At 34.3% G+C, this 22232-nt stretch overlaps 1 protein-coding gene across 11 annotated transcripts in view; it reads right to left on the bottom strand.

The window, feature by feature from the left end:
* Positions 1-552: 552 nt before the first annotated feature.
* The window catches only part of LOC128869194 (nuclear factor 1 A-type), a 193782-nt gene continuing 172102 nt past the window's right edge, over positions 553-22232 (bottom strand). For 10 of the 11 annotated variants that reach the window (XM_054111704.1, XM_054111711.1, XM_054111703.1 and 7 more), the window contains one exon: positions 1936-8304. In XM_054111704.1, coding sequence (XP_053967679.1) covers positions 8252-8304 — 53 coding nt within the window. In that variant the 3' untranslated portion in view covers positions 1936-8251. Of the gene's footprint in view, positions 1499-1935; positions 8305-22232 lie in introns of those variants that run through there. The other variant, XM_054111712.1, reaches the window with a different exon arrangement.

Below are 22232 nucleotides of genomic sequence, written 5' to 3'. Positions count from 1 at the left end.
GAAGACGACTTTCTTTCGCTATGCTCGTGAGGCACCCACACTGCCAATTTTTCAGTAAATCGCATTGAATAAAGGTGATTGAGAATCGTTTTATGATCGAAGTTCATTTTTTCCGTCAATTCACGATTGGTTTGGCGACAGTTTTTCTTCAAAAGCGATTTGAGACGTCCTTCATCGAATTCAGAAGGCCTTCCGCTGCGGGATGTGTCATCAGCATCATCAACGTCAAAGTCGCCATTTTTGAACTTTGCAAACTATTTCCGTGCTGTAGACTCGCCTATGACACCTCCTCCATACACGTCACTGCTTCGGTAGCATTTTAACCTCGATGAAAAGCAAAGACGAGCAGGTGTCGAAAGTATTTATCTTTTCCTGCTAAGCTTCAAAGCTCATAAAAAATTAAGTAACTTAAAAATAAAATTATCGTAGTTTTGTAGAGCAGAAAGAGTTTTATCGATTGTATACTCACCCTTTGTCAAACAGCAAAGAAATCGTTGTAAAATAAGAGAAAATATAAAAAGGCTATGAACTTATTCCCCTACCCAATATATATATACGATGTTTGTGGTGTACTTCATATTATTCTCTTATATTGAATATACCAACGAGACAACTATGTATTAGGTTCGGGAATAAGTTCGCAGCGTTTTCACCGAAGACTTTTATTTAAATGAAAAACAATAATTACATCAGTAAGTTAATTAATTATATATTTGCCGTTACTGTTTACAACCTCTTCCGATCACTCGACCAATTTGTAGATGCCGTTGCGCCAAAAGTTGAATGGTCTGGTGTCAAAGAAGTTGTTGAGCCAGTTTTTAAGGACCTCTTTTTTATCGAAGGTAACATCCTTCATATGGTTTGACAGGGAGCTATAAATATGGTAAGGCGGTGCAAGGTCCGGAGAATATGGCGGATGCTGAAGGACCTCTCATTCGAGCTCTTGCTCTTGGATTGCAGCTTTGACGACTTGCGCAACAAGGGTCCTGGCGTTGCCGTGAAAGACTATGGTTTAACCATGGCGATCAGGTCTTCTCAGTCGAATATCCTCATTCCCGCGGTGTAGCGGTACAATGAAGAGCGCCTTGTTGACAGTGGCATTCTTTCAGTCCAACTAAAGACGTATCAGGATCTCCTTTGGATGAAGATCCGGCTTGACTCTCGGCTTTGTTGTATCTCCTGGAGCCACCCACTCCTTTCTTTCCTTCATATTGATCTATAGGCAGCATTTCTCGTCTCCCATGAAGATTCTGTAAAAAAAAGAGGCACCCAGACTCCCAATTTTTCGGTAAATCCCAATTAGTGAAATTGATTGAGAATCGTTTTATAATCGCAGTTCATTTTTTCCACCAATTCGCTATTGGTTTGGCGACAGTTCTCCAAAAGTGATTTGAGACGTTCCTTATCGAATTGAGAGGGCAGGATGTGTCATTTCCGTGCTGTAAACTCGCCTATGACACCTTCTCTGTACACGTCGCTGCTACGGTAGCTTTTTGACCTGGATGAAAAGCAAAGAAGAGCAGGCAGCACAAATAAAATTAATATAGTTTTGTAGAGCCTTTACCAAACAGCAAACAAATCGTTTTTAAATAAAGAAAATATAAAAACGCTATAAACTTATTCTTCGACCCAATACATTTTTATAAATAACAAACATATGTTTCAGAAAAGGCTTAGGTATTAGTCAGATTACAATCAAATGCGAATTAAAAGTCGTTTGAAAATTACCATGTCAACATAGCAACTAGATAAATATATCTGCCATCATTATTTTCAAATGCATAAATGCCAGATCATTTCCACTTAATTGTGAATTGTTATCAAATGTTGTTTATTACAATAAAAAATCCCCTAGTTTTTAAACAAGCAAAAATTCATATTGCATTATGCTTTAGCATATGGTATACTGCACAAAATCATTCAAGAAACACTAAGAACAAGTATGAGGAAATTGAACATTTATTTTTAAAGGGCTTCTTTTAGAATTTACTTTACAAATACATTACTAACCATTCCATTACAAGCTCATTGCAAAGTGCAGTTACATATATCAGCATCCAAGCAGCTGAGAATAAGTTCTATTACATTTATTCTGCAAAAGTTATATATGTAGATTATTATTTTGTTCCTTTAGCTCCTATTGGAGCATAGGGTGTCTACTATGTCTCTTCGCCGACGGACACGGTTTTGAGCTACATATTCTAGTTCGCTCCAAAGTTAAATGTTAGGACCCAAATATCCAGTTCTTTTTTTAAATAATATTGCACTCTCTATTGAAGCACAATTGTAATTATTCTCGTAATAAAGGTATACGTATACATAGGTATACGTAAATGATTTCTAAAGTACACTTGATCTTCTTTTCACACGTTCAGCTGAGACCTAAAAATTATCTTCAAACTCATGCAAACACAATACATATGAGTATATTTTTTGTTTTAATTATTTATATACATATATTAGATATTTATTAAAGCAAAGAACAAAACAAAGATATATTTTTGCAAGAATGTATAAATGAGATCGAACTCAACATTTACTGATTTCAATTAGTTCTGGAAAATGTTGGTTATGAAGCTTTGAGACTTTTCTTCTTCAAATCATTTCATCAAACAGCAGTTCGTGCACCACCACCCAAACTAATTTTCATTTAGATTGCTTACTTACATACGTATACATTTCGTATACTTTGTGTCAGTAACACATAGTAATACTACCTCATTTGTATGTATACCTCTATTTGTTCATAATTTTTCCTTACTAATATTTGATCAATTTTCTATTTAAAATATTTCGACCATTTTGTTGTGATTCCTACCAATGAATTCTTTGTGTATTTTGTTGGGGAAACAGAGTGTGTTTTAGTGTTATCTTAAAGGAAATATAATCAAGCGTTCAATACTCGAATCGTGATCTACCGCGTACTAAAAATAATTGGAAATACTTTAAAAGAGTTACATTAAAAAATCCGCTTGCAAAAGGCCGCGTAGGAAGAGGTTCAAGTGCATATGTATATGCATGCATACACGTCACATACATATAGTATGTATTAATTCCTTTCATAAATTTTCAGAAGTACTCTTGCGTTTTTTGTTTCTGAGATTCTCCGATTTTTTACACAAGTATATAATGTATATTTACATACATATAAAATATACTAAATCATCTACGCAATAGCTATAGAATGATTATTGCTTATATATATTTAATGAAATGGTAGGCGTTTTGCTTAATTAACTGCTATTATTAAAATTGCATATTCTGTTCAAGTTACATCTACTATTGTCTCAATTTAATCTTTTGGTTAATCTCAGTGTAAGCCCTCGCTTTTACGTTTTATGCACGAATATAGTTATTTGTCACATTTGCTCTTATCATTTTAGCTTATTGGCATTATAAGCTGTCAGTAAGTAGTAAGCAAATTATGTATATTAAAAATATGTAGTATTATTAAAGTTAGAAAGGGTTTCATAAGGCTCAGCTTTCTAAAAATCTGTATAGGTATGCAGGAAAGTTCGTATTTGTAATAACGAGTGTGTATGTAAGAAAGTGATATAACTTCTTTAAACTGATAAGTATGAATGGGCGTGTTAAAATAATTTACAAATACAGCACATAATATACAAAAGCACAATAATAAATACTGAGTTTACATTCTCAGCTCATACGGATTCAAAGTATCAAGATTTATGTTAATATATGTACATACACTTACCAACTTGGGAAGACTTGAGCGACGAAGTCACTTGCATGACTGTTGACTTGAGTCTTCAGAACAAATTTTCCCATATGTTTTCAACTAGAACTACCATAATTAATTTTTTCAATCATAACATGTAAATACTTTTCATAATCTTCGTATCACAGACATTGCTTCTTATTACTTTCAGGAAGTTTAAACCGAGATGAAGTAGCAAGGAAAGAGAGATTATTAAAGAAAAAACTAAAAACGCAAAACAAAAAAGAAAACATTAGAAGCTCACAGAGAGGTAATGTCTCCAAAAATAATCTTAGTAATTGGCAAAATCTACCAGTTTCTGAAAAATAATGCTATTCATAATGTTTTCGCAAAATTCATACAATCTTCCCGAAGTTACGCCTACAAAAATTTCAGGCTCAAAAATCTTCAATAAAAAAAAATCGGAAAAGAAAAACATTCAAGAGTAGTGAACACAAGTTGGAGGAGATACTCGATCAAATTTTACATGTTTTATGCTTCCGCTATTATTAACATGACAATTACTTATATATGTTAATCTAGCGTATCAAACCTTCGAAATTATTAAAACTATTACTTTTAGCAAAATATCTTGTTATTTTATCATAAATATTCATTCTAAACAAATCGTGGGCTTGGAATTTTTGGCACATTTTATTACTTTTAAACTAAAATGTGTAAAGGTAATGGAACAATTATAGAAAAAACCTTCTGCGATATAATCTGGGCACACTTTTCGGACTAATGGTTTTGTTTTAGTTGGTATATGTATGTATATAGGTATTTCAAATATATTGACAATGCATATTTAGGTACATCCAGAAACTAAAATTAAGCAAAAAATTTGTAAAAGAATAAAAAATATTGTTGTGTTACATAGATTCTACATACATCATAACTGCCATTTTTATCAGAAAACTTAAGATGACATGGGATAAGTATGTATGTATTAAATGTAAGTAATGTAGAATTAATGATCAAGTGTTTGTCTATGCGTTTTTGTTAAATAATAATATTCAGTTCACGAAAGCTTTTTTTCAGAGTTAGATACAAAAAAAGAGCCCAAGGTTGTATATTATTTATTATTTATCACAAAAGCAAAATTACCCTCTTACTTTTTGTCAATGGTTTTCTACGATTACCAGTTATATACAAACGGAATATTCACTCTTAGATTTACATATACATATGTGCATGCACATCTTGTTTTAGTGACCATTTATTGTTTCATACGCATGTACATATTTAGGTGTAGTCTAAGGCTCATATGTTATATGGTAGTCCTTAATTAGTATATAGTATATATCTAGTAAACAGCTTTTTCTCACACTGGCAATATGAATATGTATGCATCCTGCAAAAGGAACCAGTGGTAGTAAATGAAATTTGCAGTTCTGAAATAGTACGATTTCTCCAATACACTTATCATATTTATTTAATCATTAATGTCTAACAAAATTCAGAACAGACATTTAAGATATAAATTCAAAACTAAAATACAAATTTACAATATTTAATATTAAAAAATGTAGAAAATTAGATTATCAACATAAAAAACCATTGAATTAAATTTAAACGAAATTAATAATTATGAAACTAAAATAACAAATATGTTTGTCTAGAGAGTGTGACAGTGACAAAGCAGAAAAATATGCGTAAACGATTATTTGAGCTAAGCTGGAAGACAATGTGTTTTTCCAATAAGAATTTACACTATTATCAGTTCATAAGCATATACATACATACAAGTCAGGTTCGGAACTATCGTAAAAGGAGCATGAATGTGCTAGATCTCACCTCTAGCAAATAGTTGGTGTACCAATTCAAAACTGTCGAAACACTAGAATCAATCCAGTTCCGTATTAATGGATTCCTTTACAGATTCATTTATGTATGTGTTACATGCCAATAGCTTCTATCACAAACAACTTTGCAATTTAGAACAAGCGTGTGTAAATGTAGATATTTGAGATTTTCGCTATACTTTGCATTGAATATAAAATAAGTATGTAAAAATCTAAAAATGCAATCAAAATTGGTATTTAAGTTTGATATTTTCAAAACATATTTATATTTATATGTTTACAGAAAATGGAGGTGAAATTAATAGAGCGGTCAGGGTACACATATGTCTTAACGACAAAAACTCCTACCTTTTCAGCAACAACTATTGAAATAAAAGTGGGTGTGGGTGTACCTGGTATGTATGCAAATATAAATATTTATATAATATACTATATATTATATATCTTTCTTAACTCTTCCAAACGTGAAACATTCATAAAGCTGTCGGAAGTCGCGTAGACATCGCTTCGTCAGACAGACGGCTTTATTGAAAGTAAAGTCGGCAGATGCTTTCTAAGATGAAGCAACATGGCACTATATGGAAGCCACTATATGGATTTTCTGGCGTCGTTGCTCCACGAAAGTAAGTTTTATAAAATTTATGCTTTCTCAAAAACATTGGGTGTAGCCACCGTATGTATGCATATGTTAAGTATGTTCTTATGTTATGTATAAAAACATATATTTTGAATATTTTGTATATAACATATATTTTCCAACCAGGATATTATTTCCCACGAGGATGAAAGAAGTAGCCAGTGCAATATGCCAGAAGTCTCTGCGAGTGAAGAGTACAAAATGAACTCTCCTCTTTCTTTTGCGGCAAGCGCAAACAGTCCCACAGTGTAAAGCGAAGTAAGAAGCAATTACACAGGCCGACAAAATTTAACCAACATTCAGACCCAGAAACCAGACTATATATTTCCGAAGGTTTATGATGCGCTGAATCCAAATCTGGCCTCAGAATTGCTCTATTAGTTTGAGTTTTCGAGATATCCTAACCTAAAAGTGCAAAAAACCCCATTTTTGCCCATATTTGAGGTTATGTAGCCTTGCAGATGTTTTCTTTCACCAAAATTAAAGGATGGCATCTTTAAATACAATCCTTCTTTTTTCAAATGGCGTTTTGTTTGCTCAAATATCATTTTTTTTTCGCAAAGATATCGCATTTTGAAATTTTCATGTTTCGAAATTTTCCTACACCTGAAAATCGATTAAGATAACATAGACATGATATAGTCGCTTACTAATTTTCTTGGGTTTGAGGGCCTGAAATATATGGATTAATAGTATGTAAATTTGGAGTTTGTGGGAAAGCCTGCTTGCGGTTATGTGGGTTAGCCTGCTCGCGGTATGATAGGGGTGGTTTCTAGGGGTTAGGGCTGTGTGTGACTCGGTACCCAAAGGTTAGATAGTGTAGGGATGTGGTGAGTCAGCACACTTATGGTGTGAGACAAAATTTTAAGAAAAATAAGACTCAATTCAAGAAAATTAGTAATCGAATATATCATGTCTATGTTATCTTAATCGATTTTCAGGTGTAGGAAAATTTCGAAACATGAAAATTTCAAAATGCGATATCTCTGCGAAAAAAAATGATATTTGAGCAAACAAAACGCCATTTGAAAAAAGAAGGATTGTATTTAAAGATGCCATCCTTTAATTTTGGTGAAAGAAAACATCTGCAAGGCTACATAACCTCAAATATGGGCAAAAATGGGGTTTTTTGCACTTTTAGGTTAGGATATCTCGAAAACTCAAACTAATAAATTAATTTTAGTTATCAATCCGAATTTTGCATGGACAGAGAAGCAGATATTAGTTTAAATTATTTCGGATACTTTTCCTTGTAGACTAGTGTTATTAAAGCTTTCAGATTTGAGATAGAGAAATTATTTATCATCTTTTAGTGTTTTAATTGTTTATTGAAGTTGTGTTATTTGCATTCCGTGTTATGGTATTTATTAAATTAATGAATTGTTTTGTTCTTTAACTTTATATATAAAAAACTGAATAGTTTTTTTAAATTAAATCACTTTCTAAAATACCCTTAATTTTAAAACGTTTTTGGGTTCTTCTGTAAAAATTGTTTTTTAGTTAATAAAAGTAAAACTCTGAAGACAAATGAAAGCAAAAGAGTTCGCAATTAGAGAAATCGCACTAGTTACAAACAAAGCAATTTTTCTCTATATCGGGTGTTCCCAGTAGTGTTGTTTATGTGGTGAGTGTGTGCATAATATTGTATACGTATCTGCATACATGCATAGTTTATAATATATGTGCTATATATTATTTAATTTGCAATTATTATTTGCCTTTTAAGGTAGTCCTATACGCCCATGACTATGTGATGCTTAACTAAATTTGTCTTCTATCTTTTCCACCTGGTATTCAAGCCCTAATTAAAGTATTTATTTATAATAATGTTTTATGTGTGAATAGATCCATAGTTGGTACTATTACCAGCCTAGTACATATATTAATGCATGGGTATACATATACTATGTATATGTGTATACTTCAATAAATGTATACGTATGTTTCGTTTTAACAATTAAATTTCTTAATGTACTAATATTAAGAATTGGTTTGATTCATAAAATAAAATACGTATGTATAAATTCTAACTATTATTATCAAAACAGTTCTAGTTATCTTCACAGTAGTCATCTATGAAGGCATTTTTAATCATGTGATGTAATCACGATTCTGAGTATATTCTTCACTATAGCGGCCGGACGCTGCAAAATAGAGAATGCATTAATTACTTTCTGTATATCAATATGAAATTTTAAAGAAATACTTAAATTATTTCATCAAAATAACTTTGGGTATTTTTTTAATTGTGCAGAGTGGACTTAATTCACCCTGAATACCCTGTTGAGCCAGTTTCTCAGTGCACGTTTAACTCTGCTTCCCAACTAAACGCTCAAACTCAGTTTAAACATGCAAGGGAGGCTAAGTTCGGTCTGGAACGATCTTTATATACCCGTAAAAATTTTAATAAAATTTGATATTTCAATCAAACCAACTTATGGGCAATAAGAGTTATAACTTGTAATATAAGAGAAATTGTATACCCGTGCTTTCTATCCAATTCTATAATATTTAGATCGGATCTAAGATTAGATTAGATTTGTGGGGGGTTGGGCAAGTCCAAGCACTCAGTCAGTAGACCATTGTACTACACCCGGATTTAAATCAGTAGAAAGAATAGAGATAGGAAAGATAGAAGGTGGATGGTAAAAACGGATAGATTAGTTTGAGGTCACTCTTCCACAAATCTCTTGGATTCATTGATGAATTTTAAGAGATCCGGAAGAGGAAGAGTATGAACTTTGTCCACACTCAGTGTATCGCAACCCAATATCCTAAGACTGATTCTGGCAAATGCAGGACAGCTACAGAGAAAATGATCTGCAGTGTCGTCATTCTCAAGACAGGATAGGCATATCGGGCTGTACACGACCCCCATGGTAGCCATATGCTGACCACAGACGTTGTGCCCTGTGATTACACCCACCAGTACTCTCAGGTTCTTCCTGCTGTGTTTTAGGAGGAAGGTCGCTGTTTTTCTGTTTGGTTCTTTCACAAAGCACTTGGCTACTCTGCACGAGTTCAACTCAGACCAACGACCTCTGTGATTAGACCTCATGAAGTCCTCAATCCATAGTTGAATCGATGCCGAATTGACACCTAGAAAGGGTTCAGGGCCTGGTGGCATACTTGCAGAGCCTTCATTTGCTAATTTATCAGCCAACTCGTTCCCTGCAATACCACAATGTCCAGGCACCCAAATCAGACTAACTTTGTTGTGTTGTGCAACACTGTTCAGTTTTGTCTTACATTCACCTACTAACTTCGAAGAGCAGCGTGAGTTAGCAAGGGCTTTCAGTGCAGCTTGACTGTCACTACAAATTCCAATACTGTTGCCCCGCCACTTTTTCTCAATTAGCCAGTGCGCCACATTCAAGATGGCATAGACTTCCGTAAGGAATACCGTGGCCATCTGTCCTGTGGCATAGGTGTACTTAGTGTCTTCGTCTAAGTACCATCCAGATCCGCTTCCATCACTAGTTTTGGATCCGTCGGTGTAGAAAATGTGCTGGTATCCCGTTAATATGTTCTCTGGACTTAATCATTGATCTCTATCTGGAATCAAAACATCATACTTCCTACCGAAGCTAACGACAGGCACCCGATTGTCCACCGGTATCGAGAACAGTGTGCACCGCTCCGACAACTGGTGGTATATCTGACAGTGGTCAGTGCTTACTTAATTTCCCCAGACTCCGTTTAACTTGAGCCTATACGCTGCCTTCATTTCTTCCTTTCGAATTTGAAGATCTAGAGGTTGCAAGTTCAGAATGGCATTAAGGGCATCACCAGATGTTGTGCTCATGGCATCTGGGCACCAAGCACACACTTCTCTGTAGCTTGTTTAGGGGTTTTACTCTGGAATTAACCATTTTGGCTTTCGACCATACTACTACGTATGTAATAATGTGTCTAATCAGGGTGATGTACAGCCAGTGCACTATCGCCGGTCTTAGATCCCATGTGTTGCCAAAGGTTCTCTGACACTGCCAGAAGACTTTTAGTGTTCCAGAGACCTTCTGTTCGACGTGCTTCTTCCAGGTAAGCTTACTATCTAGGATTACTCCTAGATATTTAACCTCAGAAGACAGTTGCAGTGTTACCCCTTTCAATGTGGGTAGTAACAGGCCTTCCATATTGCATTTCCTAGTGGAAAGCACTAAGGTACTTTTTGTGGGATTCACCGAAAGACCATACAATTTGCACCAATACTCAATCTTATTTACAGCTACCTGCATTTTATTGCATATAGCTTCAAGTGATCGTCCTGAGATTAATACGCACACACAATCTGCGTAGGCTTGGATGTGCCCAATTTCCTGCACATCATTAAGAAGAGAGTCCACCACGAAGAACCAGAGAAGGGGAGAGAGTACACCACCTTGTGGGCAACCCTTCTTAACCTCAACCCTGACTCCTTCATCGCTTTCTCTATCCATGGTAGGCAGTCTTTTGGATAGCATAGAGTGGATCCATCTGACAATGATTTCTTCTACTCGATGACTTCTGATAGAAGAGCGCATAGAGTCAAAGGTAGCATTGTCGAAAGCTCCTTCAATGTCCACAAACACGACAAAAGTGTACTTTCTTGTTTCCAGCCCTTTTTCGATTATGCTAACGCACTCGTGCAGAGCCGATTCGCAAGATTTCCCACTTTGATAAGCATGTTGTCTGACGTTTAGAGGGTTTCGACTTAGAACCCTCGCCCTAATGTGCTTCCCCACCATACGCATAAATGATGTCAAACTTATAAGTCTGAAACGAGAAGGCGAACCTTATCGCTTCCTCGTTAATATCCTAATGTTCTTCTCCACCATATGTTCCAGACCCTTAAGCATAAATTTATAGGTCTGAAACTTTTTGGTAAAGCGTAGCTGTCCTTACCTGGCTTTGGGACAATTTTCACCAAACGTCACAGTTGTGGAACATAAGCGTGCGGAAGACATGCCGTAAAGATTCTTTTCAAAGCCTCTAATAGTTGTTCTCCGTCTCGCTTGAGCATGATTGGGTAAATGCCATCGGGTCCTGGGGTCTTAAAGTTTTCGAATGACGAGAAGGCGAACCTTATCGTTTCCTCGTTAACTATCCTGGATGCAATAAACCAATCACGTCTGCTGGTAATTATATTGACGTGATCAGATTGATGGATCAAGCTTTGACCAACAACATTCCTGGAGCCCGGGAAATGTGTTGAAAAAAGAACATCGTACACTTCTGATTTTGAGTCCGGATAAGTGCCATCTGGTTTGAGCAGTGAGTCTAGCCTAATTGTCTCGACTTCTTTCCACTCTAATCGATACTTTATTTTAACTGCAACTTAGTCTTGACAACAGAATTGTCTTAACAAAGTGCAATCAACCGCTTTCGGCATAATAATACACGTGCGCGGACGAACCTCTCCCTCTTTATGAAGGATAGACCCCCACTTTATATCTCCCCGTATTTGTCCTTTAGCCACCCACGGTTCTTGAATTAATATTATGTGAGGATTTGTGTGCAGTTTCGCTTGACTACGGCATTAAAGAGCCGTAACCGATATGCTATGCTGCAAGTTAATTTGCGTAAATGAAATGTTTCATGTCATAAGGACAGCCATTATTCCAACCCTACACTTTTCCTATATCTGAGTCGAAGACAGTGTAATATGAATATAAGTTGAACATGCCTAGTGTACTCAGTTGTTTTTAATTTAATTAAAGCATGCTTCATATTCCAAAGGTTCATTGCATGAGCTGCACAAGCTGACACAAGCATTTTTCGGCATGTGCCTAAATTGTTTGTCCGCACACTCAGTGGAATCAAAATACATTTCTCTTTGTTGCTAAAATTTGTTAAATAAACGTTAAGTAAACATGTGTTATAGAATATGTAGCAATAAGTATAAAAGCTCGACCATATCTTAATGATCAATCAATAAATATTTGACAATACAACCTGTCGGTTATCCGGCATTGGTTATCAAATAGAAAAGGGCTTTTATTTATTACATGGCAATCCTGCAAGCTTGAGCATTGATTTTGCTAAGCTGTTAAATGCAAGTTTCTTGCACAACCAAAGTGCAAAATGTTGCATGAGTGCTTACCATATCTGCACAAAAATTGCAATATACAATATTTGCAAGTGCCCTAAAAAGCACCAAAATTTCACAAAATATTAAGTCCTGACGTGATCAGCCAAAACGATCCGTCAGCTGCGGAAGGAAGAACCTGGTTATGCCAATACAACCAGAAGAAAAATAGATGTCCAACCCAGTTCAAGGGTCGCAACTAATCTCCTTGGAGGAATACAGAAGCAGTGTTGTCAATTTAGCGACTTTGTCGCTAGAATTGACGACTTTTGCTTGAGTCTTGGCGACAAAAAAAAAGGTTTGACGACAAAAATGATTTAGCGACTTATCTGGCGACTTTGGGAGAGCAAATCGAAACCGTTTTAGGCAATAGATACTTTTCTGTCAACTTGATTACCGGTGAATGCCCTTTACCTTCTATACTCTAGAGTAACAATTTACTGACTATAGATAAAATACAAACTGCCTATTGGTGTGTTATCGTCGATAAATTATCGATCTATAGTTGAAATTTTAAATTTATAAATTAATATTTTTCCATAAAAATTTAGGATGACAGTCTTTAATGGGTGCTTAATAAAATAAAAAAAAATCGATCCACAAATTCCTTCATTTTCCCCCTAAAAAAATCACTTATTTCTTTGGCTGTCACAATGGTGTTCCCCCTAAAAGCGTAGCTTTTTTATGCCACTTTTGCTTTACTATGCTTAAATATGTTTTATAAATCCATTTCAAGACTTTAATTAATAATAATATAGTAAATTGTTTTATGATTTGCTTGGTTTTATTATAAAAGCGTAACAGTTAATATTATTAATGTTAAAAATTTTCAAATTTCCATTTGAATCCAGTTTATCACATTTCTTGAATCACGCATGCTTTCCAATGATATTTTAAAGCCACAAATGTTTTTCAGACACAAATTAACAAAGCGTTAGAAAATTTAGTAGATTTATCGAATCATAATAAAAAAAACCAGTATTTCAGGAGATTGAAACTAACTTCCGTTGATCTCAAATTTCAGTAGAGTTGGTATTACTGGTTTAATTATTATTCATCTAAAAATTTAAAGTCCGCAGGTGGCTTCTTGTGCACCTCTCAAAATGAAATTTAGGATCCGCCCCTGATGGAGTTAGCGACTTTCTAGCGACTTTTGATATTGGCCCTAGCGACTCAGGTTTATTGGCGTTGACAACACTGTACAGAAGACGGAACGGCCTTAACAAAAAACCAACAGAAGTTTCCATCCCAAAGGTGAGCAAACCAAAAAGAAGAGGATGCTACACCACCAGAATAAAGAGGGAAATAAGCTTACTCATCAGGGAGGTAAACCAGCAACCACCACCATCCTGGGAGAAATCTAGGGCAATCTGGAGTGCATAACCCAACTAGAATTCCTGCTCCAGCAGAGAAAAATCTAGTAATCTAGTAATCTTTTAAATAAAACACTGTGCATGATTGAATGCAGGCAGTTAGAGTCTGTAAGCATTAACCGCTCGAGACAAAAATAATTTTCCAACAAATTTTTCTTTCTATTAATATGGAAACAATTAAAAAAAAAATCTTATACAATATATAAAAATGGAGACGTTTTTTTGTGTTCGTTAGTCGCCGATTCACGCCTAAACGCATTCACCGATTTCAATCAAACTTTCACAGATCATTGGTATTGGTCCATAGATGGTTTATGTGAAGTTTTAAAGAAATCGGTAAAAGTATGCGTGCGTTGTATAAGTGTGAAAAATACAATATTTGCGTGTTTCCCTTATACGGACATTACGTATACGGAATGAGAATACACGCAAATGAATAGAATATACACAGACATGAATAACATTGTTTCGATGTTGAGTGACGTATGCGACTGTATTATTCGTAACGCAATAGTTGTCCTCTCTTTTCTTTCCTTTTTATGCATGCGTGACACGGCATCAAAGCACATTGCTTTTTTTTAAACTGGAAAAATATTTTGAGCTTCATTTGAACGTTTTATGATTTAGATGAAATAAAAATTCGTTAAATATATTTGATTCCATTAATAACCGTAAGCCTGTATTTTTCGAAGTTCAAAGTTTTTGGTCAAATATTGAAACGTTTACTTAAATTAAATGTTAAATACATATGTATGTATATATAAATGCGCAAATGTAAAAGTTCAGATGGATTTAAAATATACGAAATTATTCAGCGGTTGAATCCATACATTTTTTGAAATCCATGAATATGGATCGACAGTCGCCATAAATGTTCTTTTAAAAAATAAAATGTGTTAATTTGATGGTAGCTCGAGTATTAAGATCAGGTTTCTATTAGTATAACTTTGTTCATGGGTTTGAGTAATTTTTTTGTGGTGAAAGTCTAATGAATGTACAATGGGACATAAAAAATCAGTAGAAGCATTGGATAGAACTTTGAAAGATTTACGTAATAATCAAGAAATATTTGGTGGCGCTTTAATATTATTGTCTGGTGATTTTCTTCAAACTTTGCCAGTAATTCCCCGTTCAACACCAGCAGATGAATTAAAGGCATGTTTAAAGACATCCCATTTATGGAGGCACGTAAAAACTTTGACTTTGAAAACAAATCTGCGAGTTTATTTGCAAAATTATGCATCGGCTGACGAATTTTCAAGACAACTTCTGAAGATAGGAAATGGACAAATTCCTATTGATGCTGCTACTGGCTTAATCACTTTGCCAGATAATTTTTGTAATTTCGCACACACAAAACAAGAATTGGTTTCAAGTGTTTTTCCAAATATTGCGCAAAATTATCAAAATCAAAATTGGTTAGCTGAAAGGCAATACTGGCTGCGAAAAATAAGGATGTTGGTCAATTGAATGCGAATATTTTAAATGATGTGCCTGGTGAGATTGTAACATTTAAATCAATTGATACAGTTATAAATCAAGATGACGCTGTAAATTATCCAACAGAATTTTTAAATTCCTTGGATTTACCTGGACTGCCGGCTCATCGCTTACAATTGAAAGTTGGTGCACCAATTATTTTTCTTAGAAATTTAAATCAGCCACGATTGTGTAACGGAACAAGATTAGCAGTCAAAAAGGTCATGAAGAATCTTATTGAAGCAACAATTTTAAAAGGAAAATTCAAAGGTGAAGACGTATTGATTCCGCGTATGCCGCTTACTCCACCAGATTTAGCTTTTGACTTCAAAAGATTGCAATTTCCAATACGTCTTGCATTTGCAATGACAATAAACAAAACACAAGGAATTGACTTAGAATATCCATGCTTCTTCCACGGACAATTATATGTATCATGTTCACGCGTAGGTAAGCCATCAGTTCTGTTTATTTATACCACAACTCAGGGCAAAACAAAAAATGTAGTTTACGCAAAGGCTTTGTGTTAGTTTGAGTTTAAAATTGACATTAATTTTATATTGTTAAAAAAGAATAAATACACATAGAGTGAATTTAAATCGAGTGTTCATTATTCATTTCTAATTTTGAAATGCCTAGCGAAGCATTTGGCAAAGCTAATAATAAATATATCCAATTTTTTTTCTATAAAAGAATTACCCAAAATGTTTTTAAAATAAATTAAATATAAAATTATGAATAAAAATTATTTTTAATTAAATTTTTTATATAATTATATAAGGCTCCCCACAATAATTCATATATGGGTAAAATTTGACTTAACATTTCTAAATAGTAGTTGACACTATAGCAAAATTTTTTATTCTGGACATTCCAATACTAATTTTAAAGACATGTCCAAATATGGAACTTTTAGATGTAAAGACGGTAGACTCAACAGCAAACGTTATTAACAAGGTAGACGTTACTTCACCGTACTTAGAAATAATCACAATTTTATTAATTACAATGGTAGCTTTAGTGAGTGCAAAAATTGGCATAAAAATTTATAGAATGCACAACAAGTGCTTAAAGAAAAAATTCAGTAATAGCATAGCAAACAACTTAGATAGTCTAAAAACTATAATATTTAAAAAAACAAAAAAAAACTTAACAGATGGACAAATGGTTAATTATACAAAAAAAAAATACATTTAGAAAGGGACAACTTTAAAAAAGCATAGTCATAATAGATAGTTATATAAAGCCAGATGCAGTTAGAAAACATTTAGAAAATCTAGTTAATACTACTCAGTAGATGGTTTGTGTTTTGAAATTTTAAGAATCGGCGGATACCAGGGTCTCGAGAAATAGGCCAAAACGTGGATTTCTATAGTATAGAGTATTTTTCATACCGTTCCGTAACTAGGGTCTCGGGATATAGGCCAAAACGTGGACCCGGGAAACCCTAGGATGTGGTTGTACAATATGGGTAGCAAATGGAAGCTGCTGATTATTGCTATAGTATAGAGTATTTTTCATACCGTTCCGTGACTAGGGTCTCGAGATATAGGCCAAAACATGGACCCGGGTAACCCTAGGATGTGTTTGTACAATATGGGTAGAAAATGGGAGCTGTTGATGATTGCTATAGTATAGAGTATTTTTAATGCCCCTCCGTAACTAGGGTCTCGAGATATAGACCAAAACGTGTACCTGGATAACCCTAAGATGTGTTTGAACCCCATGAGTATCCATTGTAAGTGGTTGATAAATGCTAATGAACAGAGGACTTTTCTTTTCGCTGGGTAACTAAGGACTCCAGATATAGACCAATTGGGAACTCGCCTTCAGGTTAAGAGATTGCATTCTTATGTACTACAACCAGTTAAAATGGTATATTCAATCAGCCGTTTTTCGCGTTGTGATGAACTTTACGGAGAATGGCTCAACCGATTTTAACCAAACTTTGCCATATTGAAGAGACACATGTGGAGAAGTTTTGTAACTATGTTTGGTTAAAATCTCCTTTACTTCTTCGTCAACACACAGTACAGAGAACGTTAAATATAGAGAAGTCTCACGAGCTACGAATAGTGTGAATTGTCAAAAATGAAGTGAAACCGCGAACACTATTTCACCTCGCTTAGCTCGACAGCGGGGAAGTTCTTAACAGGGCTGATTACAGTGAATTATGTACAAGTACATTGGCTCTGCTCAGTTTTTGGTTTCTGTATGAAATCAAATTGACGAATGCCGACGGCATTTTGCAAGGCATTTGCTTGTGCATTTTTATGTTCCCTTGGTAAACGAAAATTTATTCAATTTGTATTTTCAAACAAAGGTGATGAAGAAAAAATGATTGAATGTATGCGCCAACATTTCAAATCAAAGTACCTTTAATATTTTGATTTAATTTGTAAAAATTCATTATAAAACGACGTCTCACATTTCGGTATGTGCGTTTTAGTAAATTTAAAACTAAACAAATTTGATGAAAATTTTTACTAATTTTTTGAGTCGAAATTAATTCATAGCATACAAGTTTTTTGGTATATCGACATACATACATATGTATTTACATTTGAACATGCATTTATTTGTTCCTTTGGCAAACCAATTTTTTTTCAATTTACATTTTATCACAGGGAATAATAATATACATAAATTTGTATGCATGCATTTTCTAGATAGTATAAAAGTTTAAAATAAATAAAGGAAAACTTCAAAGAAACGTATTTGCATATATGGGACAACTAAGTTCTATTGCATCTTTAATAAATAGTGTTGCACGCATATGTATGCACTGAAGCAACATGACCTACCTCACGAGCATCGCCTTATCATATTTCATGCAATAATTAGGGTGTAAATATTCGAATGATCGAATTCCTGCAAATGCTAAAACAACTTCTTCTGCATATGCATCGACGTACATATGTGCATGTGCGTATATGCACACTTGATGCCCTAACTATATATATATATATGTACGTTCAATTGATCAAATCAAAAAAGTCTGTATACAAAACGCTTCATTACCAGGCACACAGGAAGATGGCATATGCAAATATAAATATTGAATTCAAGCAAAACAATGCTTATTAATATACACATATGCATGTACATACAACCGCACACACAGGGCATTCGCTTTATTCCTCAAAATGCGTATGTCGTTCAAAGCTAAAATTCTATGCCTAGCGACTACAAGAACAAAATGCAGTCATAGACGCAGGCGTAGCGGCCATCATTCTAGTTGCCATAGCGCTGAACAGTCGCGGCGGCGCCGAACAGTTTCAACTATTGTACTGTGCAACAAAAACTCATCTTCAAAAAATTCATTGATAAATTCGAGCTCATAGTTCTAAGAGCAAGAACTTTCATTCATAAAACGAGCCGCCCATATGCCAATTTTCTCGACAATTCGAAAATAGTCAATATTGGAATATTTCGCGTAGAATTATTTGCCAATATTTGATAAATCTTCAATTTTTGTCAAGTCGAGTGCCCGCGGCATCGTACATATGTATGCAAAAATATATGTATGTAAATATGTCTTTCTAAATGCTCGACAGCCGCAGCTGCTGTGCGTCAAGTGCGCGCATGAGCATACAGTAAGTTGCAGAAGAAAACAAGTAGCTTAAAAAAAAGGTCTGATTCGGACATTTTAATACTAAGATAAAATTTGGAAACAATTATTTTATGTTAACTGATAGTAGGCAAATAGTTAATTAGTAGATTACTTTACGTATGTAGTTTTTCAATTGATAAAAAGTGCACAAAACATATGCATATATCTGCAGTTAGAAACTTACTCTGAAATCAAAGCATTTGTAGGTGCCTGTAAACATGTCAAGGTTACTGTACATACAATGCTGTGCCTATGAATGTGCGCTGCGCCTTTGAATGCGCGCTGGATTTCTTGAGAAGTTGTACCGTTTTATTTTGAGCTGTGGCTGGTGAGCATACATACACACAGCATATACATATGCGCAAATGTATATAAATTCACAAATGTATATAAATTCACAAATTTACATTTGCATATGCCATCTTCCTGTGCGCCTGGTAATGAAGCGTTTGCTATAGAGGATTTTGATTCAGTTGAAGGGAATTCAACAAAGTTTTACAGACACCAGACAGACAGACATAACATATGTACATAATTTGGATGATTTGGAGAAATTCAAATATATAGGTCATATTAAAAAGCTACCTAGCATTCTTTGCTTCTAATCACCAACAAATTCTTATCGACTGCTGCTAAATTTACATAATTCAGCCCCTTACTGTTAATTTTTGTTGAAAAATGTGTCTGTGGTGAAATTGTCTTCGCGAGACGAGTACCCCTCGAAAATGAACACTTTCCTGTCATTAAGACTTCTCTATATTTAACGTTCTCTGCACAGTATACACGAGGCAGCGTTCTTTTTACGCGTGTGGTTGTTATTGTACAAGTTAACGCAGCAGTATTTATGCCTAAATTTTCATTCCATTACATACATTTCAACATTTATTTATTTTACATACATTTCAATGGAATGCAAATATACATACATATATAATACATATATTCATACAGCAGTGGTTGCACGCCTGCATTCGCAGAAAACATAGAAACATATTGTACAAATTAGCAGGCACTGCTGTAGCTGACCGCCTGCAATAATTAATTGTAACACAATGCTGCTGTGACTAACTTAACACTTTGCTTAAATACTTCTTCTTTACACCCACACTTCGGGATAACCGAAGCAAAACCATTAGCTCAACGAACCTGAACAGGTCGTCGCTAAAAAAGGAGTTAATCAAGGCCGTTCTCTTGTGCGTCAGAAATATTTAAGAGAAGAGATTGTTTTCACATTTTCCAACGATATTTTCACGAAAAATTTACAAAATATATATTAATTTTGCAAATGATTGATAACAAGTGAAACAGTGAATAAAAAGTGTGAAAAATACACACAACAGAAATCGGCAAAAATAATTAATATTTTAGAAGTTTTTACCTAATATATTTAAGAAAAGAGATTGTTTTCACACTTTCCGTAGATATTTTCAAGAAAAATTTTAAAAATATATATTATTTTTGCTGATCATTTCCCATTTCTGTTCTGTGTAATTTTCATTTCAACGCGTGCTCACAGTTCAATTATATTTTTCAAAGATGGCGCTAACAGTATGTTAATTTGAATTCCAGTTTTAAAACAAGAAAAGTAGCAATCAAGAGGTTAGAGTGACATAAAGAAGACCTCTTTGATTCGGTAAAAGAAATGCCAAGAGGTAGAAGACATGCTAACATCGGACGTAATACACATCACAATAGAAATGTGCAAACTCACAGACAAAATGAAAGTGAGGAAAATCATGCTGATAGATTAAGTCAACAAAGAGATCGTACTAGGTCACGTTCTCAAAATCGGCCAATAAATATCAATTCTGTAAATTTGAATAGTGCAGCATTTCAATTTAATCCACAACTTGATTATTCATCTCACAAATACGTTGTCATTGGAAGTATGGATAAAATTTGCAGATTTTGTCAAGCATTGAAATTCAAAACTGAAACACCAGGCATGTGTTGCGCTGCAGGAAAAGTTTGTTTACCAGACATACAATATCCGCCCGAACCATAAGCTACATTATTATCGGGAACATCACCCGATTCCAAACATTTTCTTGAAAAAATTTCCACATATAATTCATGTTTTCAAATGACATATTTTGGTGCTGGAAAAATTATAACCGATAACTTCATGCCAACGTTCAAGGTAATACATAAACTTCAACGTTCAACAACATTCGCTGACACATCTAATGAATCATTAGATTTTATGGACACAAATTATGGCTTTTTTCAGATTCAAGATAGGTAATAGGTTCATTACTACCACTACCCGAGCAAGAGTAAAAATTTTTGAAAATTTATTTCATTAATGACAACGATGATGAACTTGAAGCACGGTGTGCATTTTCCAGAAATATAAACAGAGTCATTATGAGAGAGTCACAAGATTTATAACACACACACAATGTTTTGGTGCAAAGTTTTAAAACAACAATCGAAAGATTGTCATCTGATAATCCTAAAATTAAAATTGATGCAAATAAAACGCCTTCCGGCGAACATCGTGGAAGATACAATCTACAAACTTCAGGCAACGAGGTTGCAATTGTTATATCTGGAGATGAATTTCAACCAAAAGATATTGTTTTGCAAAAAAGAAATGATATACTGCAACGTGTTAATGAAACGCATCGAAAATATGATGCATTACAATATCCTCATATGTTCTGTCGTGGTGAAGATGGTTATTCGATTGATATAAAACAAATAAATCCAGCAAATGGTCAAGAAACAAATAAAACTGTAAGCGCAATGAATTATTATGCATGCAGAATCATGATAAGAGAAAATCAAGAGAATCACATTTTAAAATGTTTAAATTATTTCATCAGTATATTGTTGACATGTATGCGAAAATAGAAACAGAACGATTGAATTACATTAGATTCAACCAAAGAAAATTACGCTGTGACGAATACATACATTTACGAGATGCAATTAACAACGATACCAACGTTAATAACACTGGTCAAATGGTAATATTACCTTCATCGTATACAGGCAGACCAAGGCATATGCATGAATACGCCCAAGATGCAATGTGTTATGTCAGAAATGATGGTCGACCCGACTTATTCATAACTTTCTCATGCAATCCGAAATGGGATGATATTAAGAATCATTTATGGGCAATCAGCTACTGATAGGCATGACATTATTGCAAGAGTGTTTAGACGAAATCTACAGTCTCTAATGGATTTCATTGTAAAACATAAAGTTTACGGAGATGTACAATGTTTCATGTATTCTGTGGAATGGCAAAAAAGAGGCTTGCTCATACGCATATTTTGATTTGGTTAAAACAAAAACTAACCACAGATAAAATTGATCATATTATATGTGCTGAAATTCCAGATATAAATGAAGATCCAGAATTACATACTACTGTAACCAAAAACCTGATTCATGGACCGTGTGGTACGTTAAATCAAAATTCTCCATGTATGGTTGATGGTAAATTACAATTACAACAATTACTGGAAATGATGGATATCCATTGTACATTAGAAGATCACCAGAAGATAATGGAAAAACAGTCACTGT

The sequence above is a fragment of the Anastrepha ludens genome, chromosome X, assembly GCF_028408465.1.
Source record: "Anastrepha ludens isolate Willacy chromosome X, idAnaLude1.1, whole genome shotgun sequence".
NCBI classification, from domain to species: Eukaryota; Metazoa; Arthropoda; class Insecta; order Diptera; family Tephritidae; genus Anastrepha; species Anastrepha ludens.
This window is presented reverse-complemented; position numbering and strand designations above follow the sequence as displayed.